Below are 22,627 nucleotides of genomic sequence, written 5' to 3' on the forward strand. Positions count from 1 at the left end.
GTAGTTGGATCATATATGATAGTATTGGTTGGTCGTGGAGTGGATACCCTAGGAGTTGTATATAGTTTAAGTTAGATAGCCTGAGAACTCTTAGTGTAATACTTATTTCATGGTCTTGTTTGATTTATTACTCTCGGGTATGGCCATCTATTCGACCGCTATCTGACTCCCGACTACATATGACTATGTATTCATGAAGCAGTAGCCGTTATTAGCACTGAATCAGTATGGACATTGACATGGGCATTGACCTATATGAAAGACCAAGATGTAGCCCTGACAAGTTTTGTGGTAGCAAAAGTACCAGTGGACGATACACATGATTAATATGTGTGTGTTGTATGCATATTGGAAAGAGAGTTAGCAGATTAACGTTAGAGCTGAGAACCTTGTTTGTATGCATTGCATATATGTTGTAATATACAATATACTGGGGGACTCACTAAGTTTTATGTTTACATTTGTAAATTAAATGTTTTGCAAGTTGTTCGAGAAAAGAGCTCGGGAGGACTATACAATCGCATTGAAGACATTGGTTTCTGCTGTTTTGCAATTCAACCATGTTAATCTTATGATTTTCAAACAAATAAACGTTACTTAATGATTTTAATTAAAGGGTTTTAATTGGTTAACTTATTTTAATTAAAAAAAGATTTTATAAGTTTTGGGACGTTGTAGCTTCTCGCATTTCTCTTGTATGAATTGTTCAAGAAAAGTCAGGGAAGGAGCTTGCACTTTTTTTTTGTTGGGAGGGGGTGGGGGGTTGGAAATATAATATGTATGAAAATTAGAGAGTGGGGCCACAAACCCTCCTGACCATAATAAAGCATCGTCCATGAGAAAAGCAACAAATTCTTTCTGAGACATACCAACAAAATCAATATTCTCATACATGTTGTATACCATCAAAATAACAAAAAGGTTTGTTAATGAACATACTTTAGAAATGAACTTTGATCTTGACGAATGTTGCCATCGAGAGGATTACTTTGTGAGATTTTTTTTTCAATTCATGACTAGAGAAAAGAAACAAGAACGGGGATACAATGTTTAATTTAAAACCTTTCGAATACAGTGTGTGACATCCCCAATTTCACGGCCAGAAAAAACCGATTTGTTTATGCTTTGTTTTATAAATCAGAGTGATCGTTTAAAGAAAACGGTTGCGGAATTTGTTCCCAAAACAAAATATGATAAAATTTATCAAAATGTTTCTCAAAGAGAATGTATTTTCATTAAATAATAAAACTTCGGGATGTCATGTTCCGATACAGACCATAAGCATAAACAATATAAAATAGACCTTACAACAGTTATTTATAACTACTGATCTATAATCCAAAATCTCTCGTCAAGTCCACCAACTTATACTCTTGTGCCATTACCTGTAATGCAAATAAAACTGAGTGGGTCAGGCTTGGGAGCCTGGTGAGCATATAGGGTTTTCAACCCACAATAATACATTTATTATATTCAATTATCAAACAATCAACCCAATTACCCATCCCCATTATCTTCTTTATTTCTTAAGGTTTTACCCTAAGAATCAACTATCCTTTATTCATTCGTTCCTAAGGATTTACCTAAGGAATCGACACGAAGTCCATTGCTGCCAAAGTTTATCTATCATGTACTAAGTCCATAGTTATCAGACGCTAACTCCATAGTCACCAATGTTCACTTAACAGTAGGCGCTAACTCCATAGTCACCAAGGTTTACTTAATAGTAGGCGCTAACTCCATAGTCACCAAGGTTTACTTAATAGGCACGAAGTCACATCGTCACCAAGGTTTACTCGATAGGCACTAAGTCACATAGTCGCCAGGGTCTACTTAATAGGAACGAAGTCACATCGTCACCAAGGTTTACTCGATAGGCACTAAGTCGCATAGTCGCCAGGGTTTACTTAATAGGCACGAAGTCACATCGTCACCAATGTTTACTCGATAGGCACTAAGTCTCATAGTCGCCAGGGTTTACTTAATAGACACGAAGTCACATCGTCACCAAGGTTTACTCGATAGGCACTAAGTCGCATAGTCGCCAACTATCCCATCTACACTTGTTCTACCCAACATTTTTGTAGATATAAATACTTACACAGTTTAAATCATTTAACAATTGTATAAAACATCAATTCCATGCCCATTTCAAATAAACAAATAATATATAGCACATAGCACGTATTTCATAGCTAATACTTTATATTTATGTGTTAGAAGAAAGTAGCTATACACTCACACGTATAAAAAACAATATATATACACATAGCACGTATTTTATAAAATACTTCATATCTATGTGTAAGATTAAAGTGACTATACACTCACTTGATCAGAAGATGATCGGACAACACTACGGCTCTAAGAGTAGATATTCTTCGGTGAAACCGGGATCACTTCACACACCGGGTTTCTCGCGGACAGAGCTTCGGCTCGGAAACTATTTTCTTCTCGGGATCTTCGGGCTTCGGGACTCGCTCCGGGTCTCGGGGTGATACCGGGGCTTCGGGGGGGTTAAAATTGCACGTAAAACGATGTAATATGGGAGAGAGATGAGAGAATGAGCAACCAAACTCGGCTGGCCCTTCAAACTAGGGCAAAACCGGCCCTTTCCACGTCGTGGAACCTTTTGCCACGTCGTTGTCACTGCATGCGTCCTCTCAAGTTGAATCTGGGGGACTCCCGGAAGTGTCAGAAGGCTTGCCACGTCGTGGTCGCTGACAGTTTTGGGGTTTCGTGCCCCGAACTTCAGAAATTCATAATTTTCGCATACGAACTCCGTTTTCAACGTTCTTTATATCGACGTGAAGGTGAGATTATGCTCTACAACTCTGGTTTAGACTCCATTGGCTAATTTTGATTTTATTTTTAATATATTATAAATATATTACTTATATATTATCTTTAGTAGGCCGGGACAGGAAAACTCTGTTCGAAATTCATAACTCCTTCATCTGAACTCCGTTTTCGTCCGTCTTTCCGTCGTTGCACTACTATCAATGAGATCTTCAATTCTCATTTAGATTGTTTTGGATAAATATCTCTCTAACGTAAATTCACTATTTACGTAGCGCTGTGTCGTACCGGTTCTGTCGCGAAACTTCGGCAGGTCATAACTTCTTCGTTATAACTCGGATTTTGGCGTTCTTTATATGCACAGAAACCTTGTGACATATACTACAACTTGGTTAAGATTAATTCTTCTAAATAATCTTCCATCAAAAAGTCATTTTTGATACTTATTGTCTCTAAATTGACTAACTCTAATTTATGAGCGTTACACAATGGAGTATAAATGTCCATCTCATTTGGTGACATTGCACCATCATCGATTACATGACACATAAATTACCAACTTACCTGATACATTGTTAAATAAGGATATTTTAAACCTTTAAAATTGAGGTTGTGGTGACTTGGTAAAACATGTGGAAGATATGTTGGATAAACTATTGATCAATGTTCAAATCTTGATACTATTTAGCCATTGTGACCATAGAAGTTTGCATGCAGTGACTTTAGGACATGAAACATAGTCTCCTATTTGCAATGAATGATTAGTAATTAGTCCATACGCGAAAGTGAGCTCGTTATTAGGAAAGTTCCTTTAAAAAAAACTTTATTACTTAAAATAAAATTAAAAAACTTGAGTGGCCTTTTAAAATAAATGACATCCAGTACGGGGGTATTTGGATTAACTTATTAACTTATTGCTTATTAGTTTATTTGTGATGAAAATAACTAAGGAGGAGATGCTTATTAGAATTAGTTTATTTAGCTTATTTCTAACACAATAAATTGATTTATAATAAATTTATCCAAACATTTAAACTTAACTTATTATTGTGGGAACCTTCCCTAATAAATAAAGAACTTTTTACCACTTATTACACTCTCATTGATTTGGCATATATCATTTTGTGGTTATTTTCAATTAATTTTTTTTCCAAATGACATTTTATGGTTTTTCTCATTTTATTAATTTCCACATAATATTTAAATGTAATAAATGCAATAAATGTAATACTAAATGCATATCAATTTTATTAATTGATTTTATTTTAATTTCAAATTTTCTAAATTAAAGTTTCATTAGTTTTCTTTGTTTATTTATCTAAGTTACTAGTTCATAACCCGTGGGAACCACGGTTATAACTTTAATTAAATTTTAATAATAAAAAAACTTAAAATTATTAAACACTAATTTTAAATAAATTATTAATCAATAGATTTTTTTTAATTATATATAATTATAATCATTGATTTAAAAAATATGTAAAATTATATCACTTTATAATTTGGATTAATTTTATTTTAACATTTATTATAATATTATTAATTTAATGTAATTAGAGTAGAAATTTAAATTTTAAATTTTGAAATGGATAATCAATAGGTTGACAAATGACATGCATTAATTAGGAGACATAATAAGGTGACACATGACATAAGAAAAATAAAATATGCATTAATTATGAAGTCTAATATGGTGACACATGTCAAAAGGAGAATAAAACTATTCTTTTATTAGAATAGAGATTTGTTTAATTTAAAAGAAAAACAAACAATTTAATTTTAATAATAATTAATATTTTTTGATATTTGTTTTTATAAATTTAAACTTCTTAAATGTTTAGAATTTCATATTTTTTTTATTTAAAATGAACTCATGTAATACATGGATCTTACATCTAGTAATCATTAAACAATAAACAATAATCATCTTCTTTTTTTATTTCTTTTTTTATTTCTATCCAAACAAGCAAGAAAAAAAAAAAAAAAAACTTATGAAATAAATGAGATAAATTGTTTGGACTAACCCAAACTTTTTTTAAGCAGCTATGCAAACACCCTTCAGTACATATACCCTGGTCGTGAAAATTATTTCACTTGCTCGTTTCCATCGTCTCTTTTCTAGATCGTTCGACGTCGCTCAACTACGAATCTTCAGGGAGTCAAGCAACCACTCTTCCTTTCTTCGGCATTCAACCATCGTCTCTGTAAGTTTTCGCTTGAAATGAATCTTCTTGTCAGTTTCAAGGATTTGCAATCTCAACTCAGTTCTTGGATTTCGATTTTATGTTTCCTTAACTTTTTTTTTTTCTGCACCAATCAAGTGAGTTATACTTGTAGTGCTCATGTCAAACTAAACGAAGTTCGATTTTTTCTTCTCGTAGAAACACAAATACACAATTCTATTAGTTTGCTTGCAATGTTCGTTTAAATTCCGAAGTCAATGCCCTAGTCAGGTTCTCTGAAAATCCCAAACCCTGATTTTACTTACGTTTTGAGAAAAAACCCCAAATACTTGATTGTTTGATTTTATCCCAACTTTCGATTGTTCCGCCTAATGTTTTTATTTGAAGTTACATTTTCACTTTTGAAACATTGGAGATGAATCCTGATGTATAGATTCGAATCTTGGAAATTTTAGTATCAAGATTGACATGCTGCCAACGGAATTAGTACTTTTGTACCGTAACTTGTGTGTGAATGTGATATGAGATTATGAGTCTACCAACTTTTATTCCTCTGAAATCCAAGAGATGGACGATCCATAGTTCTTAATCATGCATGACTGTCAGCATTGGTGTTTTTGGAGCTTTTGATCAATTGCAATCTTATGAGCTTTTTTTGTTTTCTCCCTAAATTGGATAAGTCTTATCATTATGAGTTATGAGTAGTTAGTTTTGTTCAGTTTGATCATTCTGGTATATTTTGTAACTGGGACTGTTCTGATGATATCCTGTGGGCCTTGTTTCAGATTTAAGCATTCCATGGCAGATAAGCATTCTGATGAAGGTGGGAGCACGGGCAATTTTGGTGGTGAAAGTTCTGAATCAACTGTGGAGATCCGTATCAAGACACTTGATTCACAGTCATACCAGTTTAATGTAGATAAAAATGTGTGTGCTGCTTCCTCTCTTTCTCATTTGATTTTATTTATCCCCAGATATAGCTGACTTGTATGTTTTTGTGAAAACTTCCAGATGCTAGTTTCAGCATTCAAAGAGAAAATAGCTACTGATGTTGGGCTTCCAGTTGGACAGCAGCGGCTCATCTTTCGGGGCAAGGTGTTGAAGGACGAGCTCCGCCTTTCTGAATATCGTATCCTACTTTTTCTTGCTTAATTTCTCTGGTTTATTTCTAGCAAGATTATGGTTCTTACTTGTTAGTGTTAGAATGTATATACGAAAGAAAGCCTTAACGATCTACAGACGTTGGAAGTGGAGACACATTGCATCTAGTGGCTAGACAGCCTTCTGAATCACAACCTCAATCTGGTACCACAACAACTGCAAATGGTAGTAATACAGGTGTGATATGGTGTTTTCTTTATGCCAATTTTGCACTGGTAAAAAGTTATTTTTAAGTATTGCATTTGAATATATGTGCATTTTTTTTTTTTTTTTGTAACAGGACAAAATGGAAATGGTGGAGGTGCACGTCCGCGTGTCAGTCATATTTCACATAGTGTAGTACTTGGGACCTTTGCAGATAGAAATGAAGATGGCAATCCTGATCTTAGTCGGGTGTGTGCTTTCTTTCTGACCCTTTGTAGTGTAATGCCTTTTATGTTTTGTACTTTATTCTTTCGGTTTTAGGTCATTGGTGCTGTTTTAAATTCATTTGGAATTGGGGGCCAGGGACAAGGCCAGGTGTCCATGGGTGGATCACTGCCAAATATGCAGGTGATTTTTGATCTTTCTTTCTTTGTTTCTTAAGTCGTAAGCCTTGTATATAATTTATGGTTGTGTACCTGTTTGCAGTTCAATGTTCCTGTGCAAGTTGCCCAAGGAAATGAAGCTGGAGTTAATGGCAACAATCAAGGTCAACAGGGAAACCCTAGTCAACCTAGTTCTCAAGGTTTTGCCATTCCAGGAATGGCTTTACCAACACTTGTTACGGTAGAATTACATTACATTACAGGATTTCTTCCATATTCAATTATCTTGTCTCTACTTTTTTTATGCTGTCTTACTCTTACATCGTTTCATGTGTTTTCAGCCAATTCCTGATTCATTACACACACTTTCCGAGTTCATGAATCGAATGGAGCAGGCATTGTCACATAATGGTAGGAATTATTGCTCTTGCTATATATATATATATATATATATATATATATATATATATATATATATATATATATATATATATATATATATATATATTAAATCTGAATTTTGTTTCCATCTGATGGCATGGTAGGGTATCAGCAAAATCAGGCTCCAAATGGTGCGGAGGACCCACCAGCTGTAGTATTGCCATCTGGTCCTCGTGGCGTGCCTACACCTGCAGCTCTGGCTGTTGTTATGCGACATGCTCTACAACTTCTCAATGGGCCTGCTACTGATTCTCTTTCTGTACTATCTTTTACCCCTAATTTAGTATTTTTTTTTTTTTTTTCAAAACCCATTCTAATATGTTATGCTGCAAGTATCTTGTAGCATACTGCAAGAAGGCTGGAGGAAGAGGAGAGTTGCACTGATCTGACAGTAAGAACCCAAATCCAGTCAGAAGCCATGCAGTCAGGTCTTGCCATGCAACATTTAGGCGCCCTTCTACTTGAGCTTGGGCGTACAATGTTGACTTTGCGTATCGGACAGTCTCCCGTATGTCGTTTTTGTTTTTCTCTTTTCATCTTTGGGATCTATAGGAGTTTCTTGTTTAAGGTGTAATGTATGTTGCAGGCTGAATCTTCTGTAAATGCTGGACCTGCTGTTTACATCTCTCCAACTGGGCCTAATCCAATAATGGCACAGGTTGGTTTGTTTGTTTTATCTCTCTGTTGTGAGTTGTGTGGTTTAACTTTAATTACCAACAAGATGACTGGTTTGTTGAGTTGCAGCCCTTTCCTCTGCAAACTAATTCGATGTTTGGTGGTCCTCCAACACCCTTTGGTCCTGTTGGGGTTCCAAGGCATATAAATGTTCATATCCATGCCGGAATCGGTCCGAGGGGAACTAATGCTGATTCAAACCAAAACCAAGGAGAACAACCTAATGAAACAAGTAACGTTCCAGCAGCTGATGATTCCATTGCTGCTATGCCAGCTATCTCCTTATACATACCAAAAACTAGTATATCTGATCTGATTCTGTTTTTCTTTAAAATTCCACTATTTTAGCTGCTGCTGCAGGAGTTAACGTGCAAACACAAAGTAGAGGTGTTACTGTTGATGATAGCACAAGGAGTGAAAATCCAGCTTCTCAAGGTACGTCATATGCTGCATAACATGTTTAATTGGTGTTTGTTTCTAAATGGTTTGTGTAAAGTTTCATATTTTGTACATCCAGGCCAACCAGATGGAAGTGTGTCTGTATCTGAGACCAGAGTGGTATGTTAACTTATATGCATTTTTAAAATTTTTTTTTTATAGACTTTATAATTACAGGAATGCCACTAATCTAGTATTGACTATTGAGCAGGATACAGAAGATGCTGGAAACACCATTGCCATTACCAGTAGCAGTGCAACAAAATCTGCAAGTGAGGTTCAAAATTCTGCTTCTGCTTCTGCTTCATCATCCACTCCAGCCAATGCTCCAACCGTTCCTCTTGGACTTGGGTTAGGAGGCTTACAACCCAAGGTGTGTGCACTTGTTCCATATTTTTGAAAAAAATGACTAATTTACCCTTGTTTGACATGTTCTATGAATGTGATATTAGAGACGAAGTCGGCAGACAAAACCAGAAGTGACTACTACTACTACTACTACTAGTAATGCCCCTGTGCCTCCTGTTAATGCGCCCCCTACTTCTAGTCCAGCTGGCGTTGGTGGCCAATTAGATCCTGCTGCAATCATGAGTCAGATGGTGGCAAATCCTGCACTTGATGGTCTCTTGTCTGGAGTTTCAAGTCAAACCGGGATCGGTTCACCGGATGTGTTGAGGAACATGTTGGGTCAACTAACTCAGAACCCTGCAATGATGAACACGGTAAATCAAATTGCTCAACAGATTGATGGGAATCAAGATCTGAGCAACATGTTTTCTGGTATGGGTGGTGGTGGCGGCGGTGGTGGTGGTTTTGATCTGTCGGGTATGATACAACAGATGATGCCGATTGTTGCCCAAGCTTTTGGTGGTGGGGGATCTGGTTTAAACATGCTTCAACAACCACCTTCCATGGATAGTGGGGTTCAACCTAGAAGCATAAATGATAGTTCGAGTGCTCCTCAGGTTTGTTTGAAAAGATTCATAAAAATGACAAATGACATATATACCCTTGTTTGAAACTGAAACTGATGTGTTTTGTTTGTAGTTGAACCTGCGGGATTTGGCTGAGAAGATCGAACAGCAGGAGTCGCCAGATGTAGTGTTTTCGTCTGTGGTTGAAGCTGCTGCTCGTGTGAACAACAATAACAATGGAGATGAGCTTTCTGAGTTGCTTATCCAAGAGGGTCTTGTTGATGTTAGTATCTTTCTTAAATTTCTTTTTTGAATTTGTTGGATTGGATTTTGGGGGTTAATGCTTAGGTTTGGGTGGTGCAGGAGTTTATGGAAATGTTGAAGACTGATGTTTCACGACTGCTGGAGGAAGAGGAATAGGTCTTCTTTTTTATGGAATGGAATTGATGTACAAAATACATGGAATGGAATGGAATCGGATGTTATTATTACTCTTTTCTTGATATGATTGATATATATATATATATATATATATATATATATATATATATATATATATATATATATATATATATATATATAATATGGAACTTACCCAAATACTTGTTCTTGCATGGCTATGAATTTTGATTTTGGTCCCCTCTAAATCTATTACCAATCTACCATTGTTTCCTGTTAAATATGACCTGACCTGACCCGATCCAAATAATTGTACAGATGCGTCTCTAAACTTCAGAATTATGAATTTAAAGTTTTGAAGTTTAATATCCTCCCAATTTCAGGTCAACCCATATCAATTTTATTGTTGCATCGACCTAAGTTTATTTATTTTTAGGGAAAACTGCCATAAAATCCTTACATATTGACTTCATAATCGATTTAGTTCTTATATATTTTTTTTATTCAATTAAGTTTCAAAAACCGGTAATCGTATTCAATTTAACCCCTTGACCCGGTCAACAGGTCATCTTAACTTTTAAAAATTATAGTTTTGGCCTAGATTTCAAAATTTATTATAAATTTGGTTCAAAATTTACACTTTTGGCTCAGATTTTAATTTTTTTTTTACAAATTTAGTTCAAAATATACCCTTTTGGTCCAAATTTTAAAATTTTGTTATGAATTCATACTAATTTTAGTTATTTTTACAACTTTTTTTCTTCAAAAAAATGTACTCATCTTTATCTTCTATTATTTTTGAAGTGTACTATGAATTTATGTAGAAAATATAATAATTTACAATTAAACGAAAGTTACATAGTGCTAACAATAGGTCATTCATGTTGTGGCATTGTTATCACACAAATAAACATTATTTTCTCACAATAAAGAAACTTAAATTAGTAAAAAACAACTTTTAGTATCATTGTTTTTTTTTTGAAGTATACTATTAAGTTTAAGAGCCAAAAAGGACTAATAAGCATATTGTTGTTGACAATAAGCCATTTATGTCAATGTAGTAATATAACAATATCATCGTAGCAGTATAACACAGAAAAAACATTGTTTTTACAGACAAAAAGAAACATACTTAACATCTTATGTTATTGGAAATGCTCTAGAAACCATCAAAATGTACCATGTCAACCATACATAAAACTCTACCATTTGTAAACCTAGTGACATTATTGATAAACTTTGAAACGTTTATAAATATTATCCACTTTTATTTATTTAGCTATTAACTAATACAACGTACTTTAAAAAGTCTACCTAATGATGTTGTGCTTTAATATCTTCGTTGTACTTAAAAAAAATCTTTGTATTTGGTTTATGGTTAGGTAGGTTGTTCAAAATACAATGCTATAATAAAAATCAATGAAATTAAACACACTATTATTTCTTGCAGTTAACTCTTTCTTTATTTATCATATGTTTTTATGTTGAACATAGAACAAAAAATATATATTGTTTAACATATTAAACAAGTTAAAAAAGAAAATAATAATAAAACTCATTAGTATAAGTTTGAAAGTAGTGAACATCTATTTTTAATGCTAAATATAACTAAAAAGATTACAGTTTTTTTTTTTTTTAATTAATTACTATGCTTCCAAACGCAAAACATTTGAATTCATAAAGAAAAAACATTCGAATTTTTTTTGAAGAAAAAAGTTGTAAAAATAACTAAAATTAGGATGAATTCATAACAAAATTCTAAAATTTGGGCCAAAAGAGTATATTGTGGACCAAATTTGTGAAAAAAACTTAAAATCTAGGCCAAAAGTGTAAATTTTGGACCAAATTTGTAATAAATTTTGTAATGTAGGCCAAAAATGTAATTTTTGAAAGTTGGATGATCTGTTGACCAGGTCAAGGGGTTAAATTGAATATGATTGCCGGTTTTTAGGAATTAATTGAATAAAAAAAAATATATAGAGACTAAATCGATTATGAGGCCAATATATAGGGACTTTATTGTAGTTTTCCCTTACTTTTATGTTAGTTTCGTGTCTATCAATTAATGTTAGCTAATTGCTACCAAGACTTATCAAATATTAAATCTTTAATACTTACATATTTAGAGATGGAATGAGTATCATTTCTCGTTCCATTTAACTTCTTAGGCTATGGGTGTCACAGAGTGTTTACCAGCGGTATGCCTATGTGGCAACCATTGCCACCGGCGGTAAACACTGCCTCTCAGCCATTTGATTTACTTGCGGTGATTTTCATAGGTATGTTATCACCGTTAAATTGCAAATGTTTGACCGATGAAACATTTTTCGATTTAAGTTTGTGTTGCATTATAACTTGTACTTTTATGCATTAAGTAAATACTCAAGAGTAGTAGTAAATGGTTATGGTTTGGAAACAATTTTATAGGCAAAAATATCACCACACCCTATATCATAAGTAAAGATTTGTAAGAAATGCAAATGTTTATGTAACGTCTTTGTGACATGTTTTTACCATTAGCAAAAACATCACCACACCTTATAGACTTAGGAACAACCCCTAAAAGATTTGATAATATAATTTTGTGTTTTCAACATTGATGGCAAAAAATGAATATTTTTCCTGTCTTTCTCTCATAAATGTAAACTTTATATATTATTCTTTTACTATTTTAAATAGTTTTTCAAGATTGTTATTTTTTTAAGCATTTTGCTATAATATAATTTCGAAGAAGTCATTAAATTTATAAAGTTGTTAGTTTTTTTAATTAAAAAAATTATAATTTATTTGGAATGTAAAATAATTAAATCAAATGAAAAAATTAAAACGTTTATGATTAAAAGAAGTAATAAAATAAAGAATTGTAAAATATGTCAGACTATCTTTTAATTTGTGGTATAAGTTTTCTAATTTTTTTTTGTCTAATTACTCTTGTAACAATCGATTTAACCTTTCTTCTAATGATTGATTCAACTTCTGATAAAAAAGATACAATAGTTTTTTTTTCAAATGTATTATTATTATTATTATTATTATTATTATTATTATTATTTATTTGATTTGGCCATTCTTAACATACAAAATCCGGTTATCAAGTATCAAAAACTTTCATGGACAATTTCTATTAATGTGTCCACATAGAGGAACACATGTATATATTTGGTTTTTCTCCTTTTACTCTAACCTTTGAAGAGAGTTAATGAATTACAACTCTATATAGCTCAAAACAAATTTAAGAACCAACATAGAATGTTTATTAATCGTCCAAGATGTCGAATTTTGTGCTTGAGCTCCACGACCGCGAATGAGTAAGTAATTCAACTCGAAGGTCACTTTCATTTTGTTCCTCCGTTCAAAAAAAAAAAAAAAAAAATCAACTTTAAAAGAGTAAGTAAAAAAAATTTCTTGGCTTAAAATTGATGAAAAAAACACGATCAAATGCAAGATAAGAAACCAATCGATCTATTACGGTTAGAAAAGGGGAAACCCAAATTAATGCATAGGCGTTTATATTGATATATCATTTGCCATGTCAAATGACACCTTAGGGTTGAAAGGAGTGATGTCAAAGTGTGTCGAAGCTAGGGATGAGCGTAGGCGGGTACCCGCCTCATTTGGCGAGAACCGGAACCGGCGGTTCCTAGAAAGTTAGAACCGGAACCGGAACCGGTCTAGGCAGTTCTTCAATTTTTGGAACCAGTCCCGGAACCGGCGGTTCCGGTTCCGGGAGCGGGTAACCCGGTTACATCAATTTTATTAAAAAATTTCAATAAAACTATAATTTATTTCGGTCGGAATCGAATAAATTCGGAACAAAAACGGACAAAATCGGACCAATATTTTCTAAATCGGTCAAAATAGCGCACACATATATTCATACTAGATACTAATATATATATATATATATATATATATATATATATATATATATATATATATATACCGGTTCCGGCGGATACCCAGCGGGTAGCGGTTCCTAAAAAATGAGAACCGGAACCGGAACCACTTAAGGCGGTTCCGTAACTTTAGGAACCGGAACTGGAACCGCTTAAGGCGGTTCCAGTTTCGGAACCGGCAGTTCCAAGGCGGTTCCGGTTCCGAAAGCAGGTACCCGGTTCCGATGCTCATCCCTAGTCGAAGCCGCCATCTCCACCTCATTTTCTGCCGGCCAGTGGCGGAGGCAGCCCCTTTAAAGGGGAAATAGACCCAATTTGAAGGTGGATCTCATTACTACTAAAAAAAATATGATTTTTACTAAAAATCCCCTTTGACACCCATTTTTACATTAAATATCCCTATTGAAATTTTTTTATTGAAAAAACCCAAAAAATATTTTAAATTTTTAGAAATTTATATTTCTACAAAAAAATTTTTTATCAATAATATAACCTAATTAGATTTCGTTCTGGATCTGCTACTGCTGCCAACCCACATCAACCAAATACCAGACCCAAAGCTTTGCAATGAGATATACTCGACAAACCGTTCATTTTTCCTGGCATGTCAAGACGAAAATTACTAACTTCTCCCCTCAGAGTCAACAAGGATGAGAGGGACCAAACCATTCCTTACAACCTAAGGCAACAAGATAAGTAGCAAGAAAGCTATGTGGGAACGAATACCACACCTCGGAACACAACACTGAGGGTGCGGGAACCAGTGTATGGGAAACGAGTGAGGGGAAGCCTCCCTGCTCTCTCTCTCTCTCTCATATTCTTATTGGTCAATCTTTATTTTTTAAAAAATATTTATTAAATTATATACCTATTAAAAATTTTTGCTTTTTAATTCCCAACAAAATGAGTATAATATTTATATAAAAATATTTAAAAAAAATATATATATATATATAATGAAAGATGATAATTTCATGCCTTTTGGTGAAGGAAATAAGAGTAAGAAAAAACTAAAGTAACACTGAAAGATTTTTTCTATATATATTCCGTGGTCTAATAAAACTGTCCATGTAAATTTTTCAAAGATAATAAAGTGATTTTCGTAAGTTTAAAAGGGCTGACTTGTAAATTTTTATAAAAATGTTAGTGGGTTTTTTTCAAAAATCCGTCAATAATAAACATTTTGTATTAAATTGCACTTCCAAAAATAATAAACGATTTTTTAATTTGACTCAATGAGTAAAGTGGAAACTGGAAAGAGTATACAAATTAGAGGAAAGAACAGTAAAGGCTCAAATCTCTGACTCCGAGAGGTAGTTAATCGTCCCGCCGTCACAGAGCTCGTGTGTGTGTGTTTTGTTGCTTGCGCAAAATCAATGGACGGAACCCACGGCGGCGAGAAGACCAAAAGCCGCTTGTGCAGCATCTGCAACCAACGGAGGCCTGCTCTCAAACGACCTAAAACCCTTCAACAAGTAATACCCTACTTCCTACTCCCGCGCCCCTTTTCTCTTTTGATCGTAATTTATTCATATATCTGTATCCATGACTCAGTCTTCTTCTAGCAAGTCATATTCACATCTTTTATGGCTGATAATTTTACATGCGTGTGATTTTTCTCGTCCAGTCATGTGATTTAATCGTGGAAGTTGAATAAACTAATTTAGATTTTCCAGAATGCACAAACACTTACGCCATTCCGTCCTTTCGAAATTGGTGAGAGTTTCTTTAAACTTTCATGGAATTCGAGTTCATCACATTGAACTGTCACGCTGCACAAATACTGCTTACGGCCGATTACGCAATTTCGTTATACCCCAAAAACAATAGGTTTAGTCACAGCAGGCGAGCTCCACATGTTTATTAGAAAGTGGGAGATGGAAAATTGAAATAATTACAATAATCTAGTTGAAGAAACGAATCAATAGATGAACCAGTGATCCAAATTTATCGTTGTTTTCTGAAGGTTTGCCCTTTTTGCTGGTCATGTGTAGCTAAAATTTTGTTGGGTATTAAGATTTGCAGAGAATGCTTTTATGTGGTATTTGAGGAAGAGATTCATAGTGTCATTGTGAACAACAAGCTTTTTAAGCCAGGGGAGCGCATCGCCATAGGTGCTTCTGGTGGAAAAGGTAAAATTTACTAAACTGCAAAACATCTTTTATTTGTCTCAAAGATGATATATTTTGGCACGTAATTTAACTTATATGAACTTAAAATACAGTAAAAGTTATAAATTTGTACAATAATTTGGTTAAACTAACTCGATTCTAGAAAATGAATATTCTAGAAACCTAAGCAACAATTCTCTTTGGGATGCCCGCCCTATGAATAGATGCAAATGCAACTTTTCCTTTCTTTTCAAAATTTGAAGTCAAGAATTCTTTCTTCCCATGATAGATATATGTGGAATTGTATGCAGATTCCACAGTTCTTGCGTATATAATGTCAGAATTAAACCGTCGCCACAACTATGGCTTGGATCTCTTCCTCTTATCAGTTGATGAAGGGATCACAGGCTACAGGGATGACTCACTCGAAACTGTTAAAAGAAATGAGATCCAGGTAAAAAAAATATGCTATCTTTATCTTCTTCAAAGCTGGCTATAGTTTATACTTTATAATCTCAAACTTTTGGAACATTTTACTCTTTAGAAAGTAAGTTTTAACTGATAAACCAAAACATTTTGTGTATTTTTTCGTTTATGATTTACAGTATGGTCTGCCACTCAAAGTTGTTTCCTATAAGGATCTATATGGATGGACAATGGATGAGATTGTGAAGATGATTGGTCTTAAGAACAATTGCACTTTTTGTGGTGTTTTTCGTCGCCAGGTAATAGTCAAATTAATGAGATATAATCTCTCTGCATTATCAGTTTATCTCATGACATATATATATATATATATATATATATATTCTTTCTAAATGAGATTGATCTGTAATGATTTGAATTTGTTCTTAAGGCTCTTGATCGTGGTGCTGCCTTGTTAAAAGTGGACAAGCTAGCTACTGGGCATAATGCTGATGATATTGCTGAAACAGTTCTGTTGAATATTTTGCGAGGTGATATTGCTAGGTAAAATTTTCAAGATTTTGATTTATTTTATTCTCTTGTAGTATTGTTTGTAAGTTATTTCTCCATGTCACGTAATCAATCTACTTGTGGTTTTGGTTATAGATTAAGCAGATGCACATCTATAATCACTGGTGAAGATGGACCAATTCCTAGATGCAAGCCATTTAAATACACATATGAGAAGGAAATCGTTATATATCCTTTTTGATGTTAAAACTCTTTAAGTTTTTTTTTTTTTTTTTTTTTTTTTTTTTTTTTGTTAATGGCTTCTCATTCATCTCTATTGATAACCTTAACTATTGGTTACGTATGCATACTTCAAGAAACTGGACTACTTTTCAACTGAGTGTAAGTTTGTTCCTTTATTTATGAAAGGAATTTTTACTTTTGTAGGTATGTGACTAATAGTCAGCCAAATGATTGAATGCAGGCATATATTCACCAAATGCTTATCGTGGATTTGCTCGAGAATTCATTAAAGATCTAGAGAGAATCAGGTAAACAAATCATTCTTTTTTTTAATGGAAAAAGAGTTCCAATATTTTTGACTTATAATTGAATAAAATTATTATTTTGGTTATGTAATAGACCCCGGGCCATACTTGACATCATCAAATCAGGCGAAGATTTCAGGATCGCCACATCTACAAAAATGCCGGAGCAGGGAACTTGTCAACGCTGTGGATATATTTCTAGCCAGGTAAAATAATATATATATATATATATATATATATATATATATATATTTTAAACTTTATATTTGATATAATAATAATATATGGGGATATAAACATTTAGGTGAGTAATTTTTAGCCAAGTTTAAGTGTTTATTATAAATCTGCAGAAATGGTGTAAAGCTTGTGTTTTGCTGGAGGGGCTTAATCGGGGTTTGCCAAAGCTCGGGATTGGGAGAACCCGAGGTGTGAACCGGAAAGATGATCAACAGAATGATGCCAAGAATATACAGAGCAAACCATGTGGAAGTCTTGATTTTTAATGCAAAATCTTTTCATTTTTATTTGTTACTCGAATTTGATTATATGCAGCAGCTTCATTTTTGTAATGATTGATGTCAGAAATAGGGATATGATGAAATTGAAAGAAATGTGTTGCACAAAATCAGTTTCAGAGAGTTATCACATTTCTGTGACGATAAATACTCGATTGAGAAAGACTTGAAAACATAAGTACTATTTTGTGAAAATTTCTGTTGCATTTTAATTCATGAAGAAATTAAAATGCAAGGGGTTAAAGTGTATTATTGTTTCCTGATTATTCTCCAAATTGCTGATTCCTGGCCAATTCAAGAAAGCATGTATATTGCTCCACCTTTGATATGAAAACAAATATTGTCCACTCAAAAACGGCATTCGGTTTTTATAGTTTGAAAACAGTTTTGAATGGGCAGAAAACACCATCTAAAGCATGTCATGAGGAAAGATGAAAGCTTCCCCGCCTTACATTTTCATTTTCATTTTGTGTTGAGACGTGAGAGCTTTTTGTCCTGAGCTTATAACCAAAATTAATCAAGCAAAGAAAGAAGAAGAAAGAATTGGAAAATGGCATTTAGTGGGACAATACAGAAATGTAAGGCATGTGATAAGACTGTTCATTTCGTTGAAATGATTTCTGCTGATGGAGTCCCTTTCCATCGGTCCTGCTTTCGATGCACCCAGTGCAATGGGAAACTTGTGGTATGTTTTAACTATACACCAAAATAATTGTTACCATGGAAAACTGTATTTCAACAGCATCTTCTATTATTTATTTATTTTTTTATTAAAAAAATTTGATGTATGTATATACTAGATGAGTAGCTACTTTCAATTGGAGGGAAAACTGTATTGCAAGCCCCATTTTGATCAAAAGTTTAAGGAGATGGGAGGCATATCCAGAGTACCATGTAAGCTTCCTTCCTTCTTCAAATCGAATGCATGCTTTTTATTTTTTCTTTTTACTACCTACACTATATTATCAATTATTGTCATTATTATTACATCATATGATTTATTGATATCAAGTTTCTGAATCTGACCTAAATTTTATGATCATAGCAGCAAACAAAGCAAGTGAAATGGTACGTACAATCAGTTAATTTACCAAGTCTTTCATTATATATATATATTATAGGGGTAATTATGTTTATAATTAAACAAACAGGGAAGGAGCCCAAGCAAAATGTCAACGATGTTCAGTGGGACCCAAGATAAATGCGCAGTTTGTCATAAAACAGTTTATCCATTAGAAAAGGTTTGTGATTTGTATTTGATCCCATAAGTTTGAAAGTAAGATATAGTTTTAGGATGGATTGAGATAATATATAATAATCAAATTGTTTTTTTATATAGGTAACCGTGGAGGGAGAATTTTATCATAAGCAGTGCTTCAAATGCGTACAAGGAGGGTGCAAACTGACACCGTCAAACTACGCAGCTTTAGATGGGAATTTATTTTGCAGGGCCCACTTTTCTCAGCTATTTAAAGAGAAAGGTAATTATGCTCACCTCTCCAACACAGCCTCCATGAAGAAGAACTCCGAAGCTGCTGGAAAAACAGTCGACTCTGCGGGAGGAGACGCAGAACCAGAAACATCTGAATAAACTAACATCGCAATTTGCATGCAAGAAAACCAAGGGAAAGGATTTTGTTTTTTACATTAATTAGTTAATTAACTTTTAATCTCAGTTTTGATTTTTAATTAATTTCATGCCAACACTTTTTTTTTTGTCTATTTGAAAATAGAGAATATATAATAGTGTTTAGGAATAAAAGGATTATCATATTCATATCAAAGAGTTCTATTTCGATGCGTGCCGACTTTGTTGTCATATGTATTTATTGTTTAATTATTTAGAGATTTAATTAAATGATCATTTACCAATCTAATCCGTATACTAAGGTTGTAGCCGTGTAGGGCATGCATAAATCGATCATATTTGGGGGAGTGATGTGTCACACATATTAATTATAAAGTGTTTGTCGGTTAGTAATAAAATAATGTAATGATGTGACATAAAGTTTGTAAGACCCAAAATAGTTTAAGAATCTAAAATATAAATTATTAAGAGTCTATAAATAGGTTTTGCCCATCCCTATTCTAATATATAAATAAGTTCATTCTTATATTAACAAATGTTATAATATTAGAAATCCAAATTAATATTATATCTTATATGCATGTTGCATGTCAACCTATTAATTCTCTATTTAAACTATAAATTTTAAAATTTTCACTCTAATTATATTAAATTAATAATTGATTTTTCATTTGAAATTTTAAATTTTAAATTTCACTCTAATTATATTAAATTAATAACATTAAAATAAAAAATAAATTAAAATTAATATATATTATACGGTGATATAATTGCATGTATTTATTTAAATCAACGATTATAATTTTATATAACTAAAAAATATCTCTTAATTAATAATTTATTTGAAATAATTGATTAATAATTTTAAATTTTTACTATGAAAACTTAATTAATTTGATAACCGTGATTCTCACGGGTTATAAACTAGTAAGGAATAAACGAAAAGTTATTTGTCTAAAATACTTGAGTTAACTCTCAACGTTTGATCTTTGATTGAAATATTTTTATATTTCTGAATAGCAAAATTTTCTATCCGTATTATCCAAGATTATCCCATCTTCATCAACATCAAGATCAATCCGACACACCATTTAGGTATAACAATCCTATTCATCCTAATTTTATTATCTTTACTTTGTTCGTTGTAATTTTGAGATCCATATCATCATCAACATCAAGATCAAGATCAATACGACGCACCATTCAGATATAACAATCCTATCCATCATAATTATATTATCATTACTTTGTTCACTGTAATTTTGGTATCAGAGCAAAATTACAACGAACAAAGTAACGATAATATAATTAGGATGGATAGGATTGTTATACCTGAATAGTGCGTCGATTGATCTTGATGTTGATGATGATATGGATAATCTTGGATAATATAGATAGAAAAGTTTGCTATTCAGACATATAAAAATATTTTAACAGAGATCAAATGTTGAGAGTTAACTCAAGTTTTTTAGACAAACAACTATTGATTTATTTCTTATGGGAAAAACCTTATTTATAAGCTCTTAAAGAGTCAGTTACACTTAAACGATTACATTATTGCAATCAAATGATTGCAAGAAGACAAACTATAATTTACATTTTAGGGGTTGTTTGTTTTTTTTTGTGAAGAGTTGCGCAACCTCTTTTGTCTGCGCCGCGCAGACAACGCGTAGATATATGTCATCGCAGAGTGTTTGTTTTTTGAAAGTGCGCAGACCAAAAAACGTCTGTGCGAGGTCTTCCTGGCGCAGACATGAACCACTGTCTTTAAAGGTCTTCAGACCTCATTTTAACCAAAAAAAAACCACTCGTTTTTTTTTTCTTTCTCTTTTTGCTGAAAATGCATTTTTAATCTTTATGACATGAAATTAAGTTCGAAAAATTAATTTATTTCAACAGCTGCAGACGTTAAAAACAAACAGTCTTCTTATTGCAGACTGCAGACATTTGGTCCACCTCTTTTGCCGCAGAAGTTTGCAGATGTGGTCCGCAGACTGCAGACATTTTGGCTTCAAAAAAACAAACAGCACCTTAGACTCTTAGACTATTATGAGTCTTACAAACTTTACACAATGCTAACTTTATATCACATCATTACATTAATTGTAATTATTTGTCGTTATAAAATAGTGTCGACATGATAATAATTATTTGTAAGATCCATCATAGTCTAAGGGTTGATAATGTAAATATAGGTTTGTCCTCAGGTGTGGCTCAAGGCCAATCAAGACAAAGACGATGGATGGGCACCATCCAGTTCACTCTTTTATGTTCTCTTTCTCCAAGGGTGGGTGTGTGGATAGGGGGGGGGGGGGGAGGGGGGGGGGGGGGAGGAGGTTGGACATACCACCCTCAAGTGTACGGATCATGTAAGTTGGTGGGATGGAGTTTAGTGGTAAAGAGGTACGAGTGTTGTATGTCTCTTAGCCAAAGTAGGCAAGGCATAGTCTTTTGAGCCTCTCTCTCCATTTCATCTTTTAAATTAAAAATAATATTTTTCCAGGTATAATATCCGTTTTTAGTTTGGCACGAGCTTTATTAATTGTCTATTTAAAATTTAAAAATTAAAATTTTCCATTCTAATTGTATTAAATTAATAATTGATTCTTTATTTTAAACTTTAAATTTTAAATTTCATACTCTAATTACATCAAATTAATAATATTATAATAAAATATAAAATAAAATTAATATATATTATAAGGTGATATAATTTTATGTTTTTATTTAAATCAATGATTATAGTTTTATATAACTAAAAAATATTTCTTAATTAATAATTTATTTTAAATAATTAATTAATAATTTTAAGTTTTTACTATGAAAATTTAATTAATTTTATAACTGTGGTTGTCATAGATTATAAACTAGTATTTTATGAATACCTATTATCAAAAAGCATTGAAAAGATATATTTTTAATTGTTTCAGAATTCTTTTTTGTCATGCATAATATAAGTACCATTTCTTTAAATTAAGTTCACCGATTAATTAGAATTAGAGTAAATTATTTGTAATTTTGGTCCAAACTTTCTTCTAATTATTATTATTTTTCTAAATTTCTTTAATATTTTTATTTATTTTCTAATAAAATGATTATATTCGTGCAACTATAGAATTCTAGGACCAAAAATGCACATATTACATGATCAATAGACAAAAGAATTCCGGAATCTTATTATTTTTGTGTTTTTATTTAAATTTTTGATATTTTATTCGAATATAGGTGATGTTTTTTAACATTTTACTTACCTTTATGATTTTAGATTATATATATATATATATATATATATATATATATATATATATATATATATATATATATATATATAATACATTATTTATTTATTTTAAGATATTTTGTTCGTTTCCAAGTTATAAAGATCAACAAAAACAAATTTAATAAAATCTAGATATCTATCTTGGATGATCTAGATGCAAATAGTATTAGGAGTTGTTTTATCTTTTAAAATAATTTTTAGTTTTTAGAAAAAGATAAAAAGCTAAAAGATGTTTGG

At 32.5% G+C, this 22,627-nt stretch overlaps 3 protein-coding genes across 4 annotated transcripts; all 3 read left to right on the forward strand.

Annotated features, from left to right (window-relative positions):
- The first annotated feature begins 4,850 nt into the window (after window positions 1–4,850).
- On the forward strand, window positions 4,851–9,629 carry LOC145034339 (Ubiquitin-like superfamily protein). The gene is made up of 18 exons (XM_078982726.1): window positions 4,851–5,003; window positions 5,768–5,909; window positions 5,994–6,111; window positions 6,222–6,320; window positions 6,424–6,536; window positions 6,609–6,695; window positions 6,774–6,911; window positions 7,012–7,081; window positions 7,216–7,370; window positions 7,455–7,619; window positions 7,698–7,769; window positions 7,856–8,018; window positions 8,135–8,221; window positions 8,304–8,344; window positions 8,436–8,597; window positions 8,677–9,189; window positions 9,272–9,421; window positions 9,502–9,629. The coding sequence occupies exons 2-18, from the start codon at window positions 5,781–5,783 to the stop codon at window positions 9,556–9,558; spliced, it is 2,319 nt and encodes a 772-aa protein (XP_078838852.1). The 5' UTR covers window positions 4,851–5,003; window positions 5,768–5,780; the 3' UTR covers window positions 9,559–9,629.
- Window positions 9,630–14,688: 5,059 nt separating this feature from the next.
- Window positions 14,689–17,700, forward strand: LOC145034340 (cytoplasmic tRNA 2-thiolation protein 1). Its single transcript, XM_078982727.1, has 10 exons — window positions 14,689–14,908; window positions 15,451–15,565; window positions 15,856–15,998; window positions 16,150–16,269; window positions 16,401–16,513; window positions 16,616–16,708; window positions 16,821–16,861; window positions 16,944–17,010; window positions 17,102–17,213; window positions 17,358–17,700. The coding sequence occupies exons 1-10, from the start codon at window positions 14,810–14,812 to the stop codon at window positions 17,508–17,510; spliced, it is 1,056 nt and encodes a 351-aa protein (XP_078838853.1). The 5' UTR covers window positions 14,689–14,809; the 3' UTR covers window positions 17,511–17,700.
- Window positions 17,701–17,833: 133 nt separating this feature from the next.
- On the forward strand, window positions 17,834–19,312 carry LOC145034342 (LIM domain-containing protein WLIM2b-like). Of its 2 annotated transcripts, none has more exons than XM_078982728.1 (5): window positions 17,834–18,207; window positions 18,323–18,416; window positions 18,568–18,590; window positions 18,674–18,763; window positions 18,862–19,312. In XM_078982728.1, the coding sequence occupies exons 1-5, from the start codon at window positions 18,073–18,075 to the stop codon at window positions 19,111–19,113; spliced, it is 594 nt and encodes a 197-aa protein (XP_078838854.1). In that variant the 5' UTR covers window positions 17,834–18,072; the 3' UTR covers window positions 19,114–19,312. The 2 variants fall into 2 exon arrangements, with proteins under 2 accessions (XP_078838854.1, XP_078838855.1); XM_078982729.1 differs by having other exon boundaries at window positions 17,837–18,207; window positions 18,571–18,590; window positions 18,862–19,311.
- The last annotated feature ends 3,315 nt before the right edge of the window (window positions 19,313–22,627 follow it).

Source organism: Lactuca saligna, chromosome 3 (assembly GCF_052625555.1).
Source record: "Lactuca saligna cultivar CGN05327 chromosome 3, ASM5262555v1, whole genome shotgun sequence".
Taxonomy (NCBI): domain Eukaryota; kingdom Viridiplantae; phylum Streptophyta; class Magnoliopsida; order Asterales; family Asteraceae; genus Lactuca; species Lactuca saligna.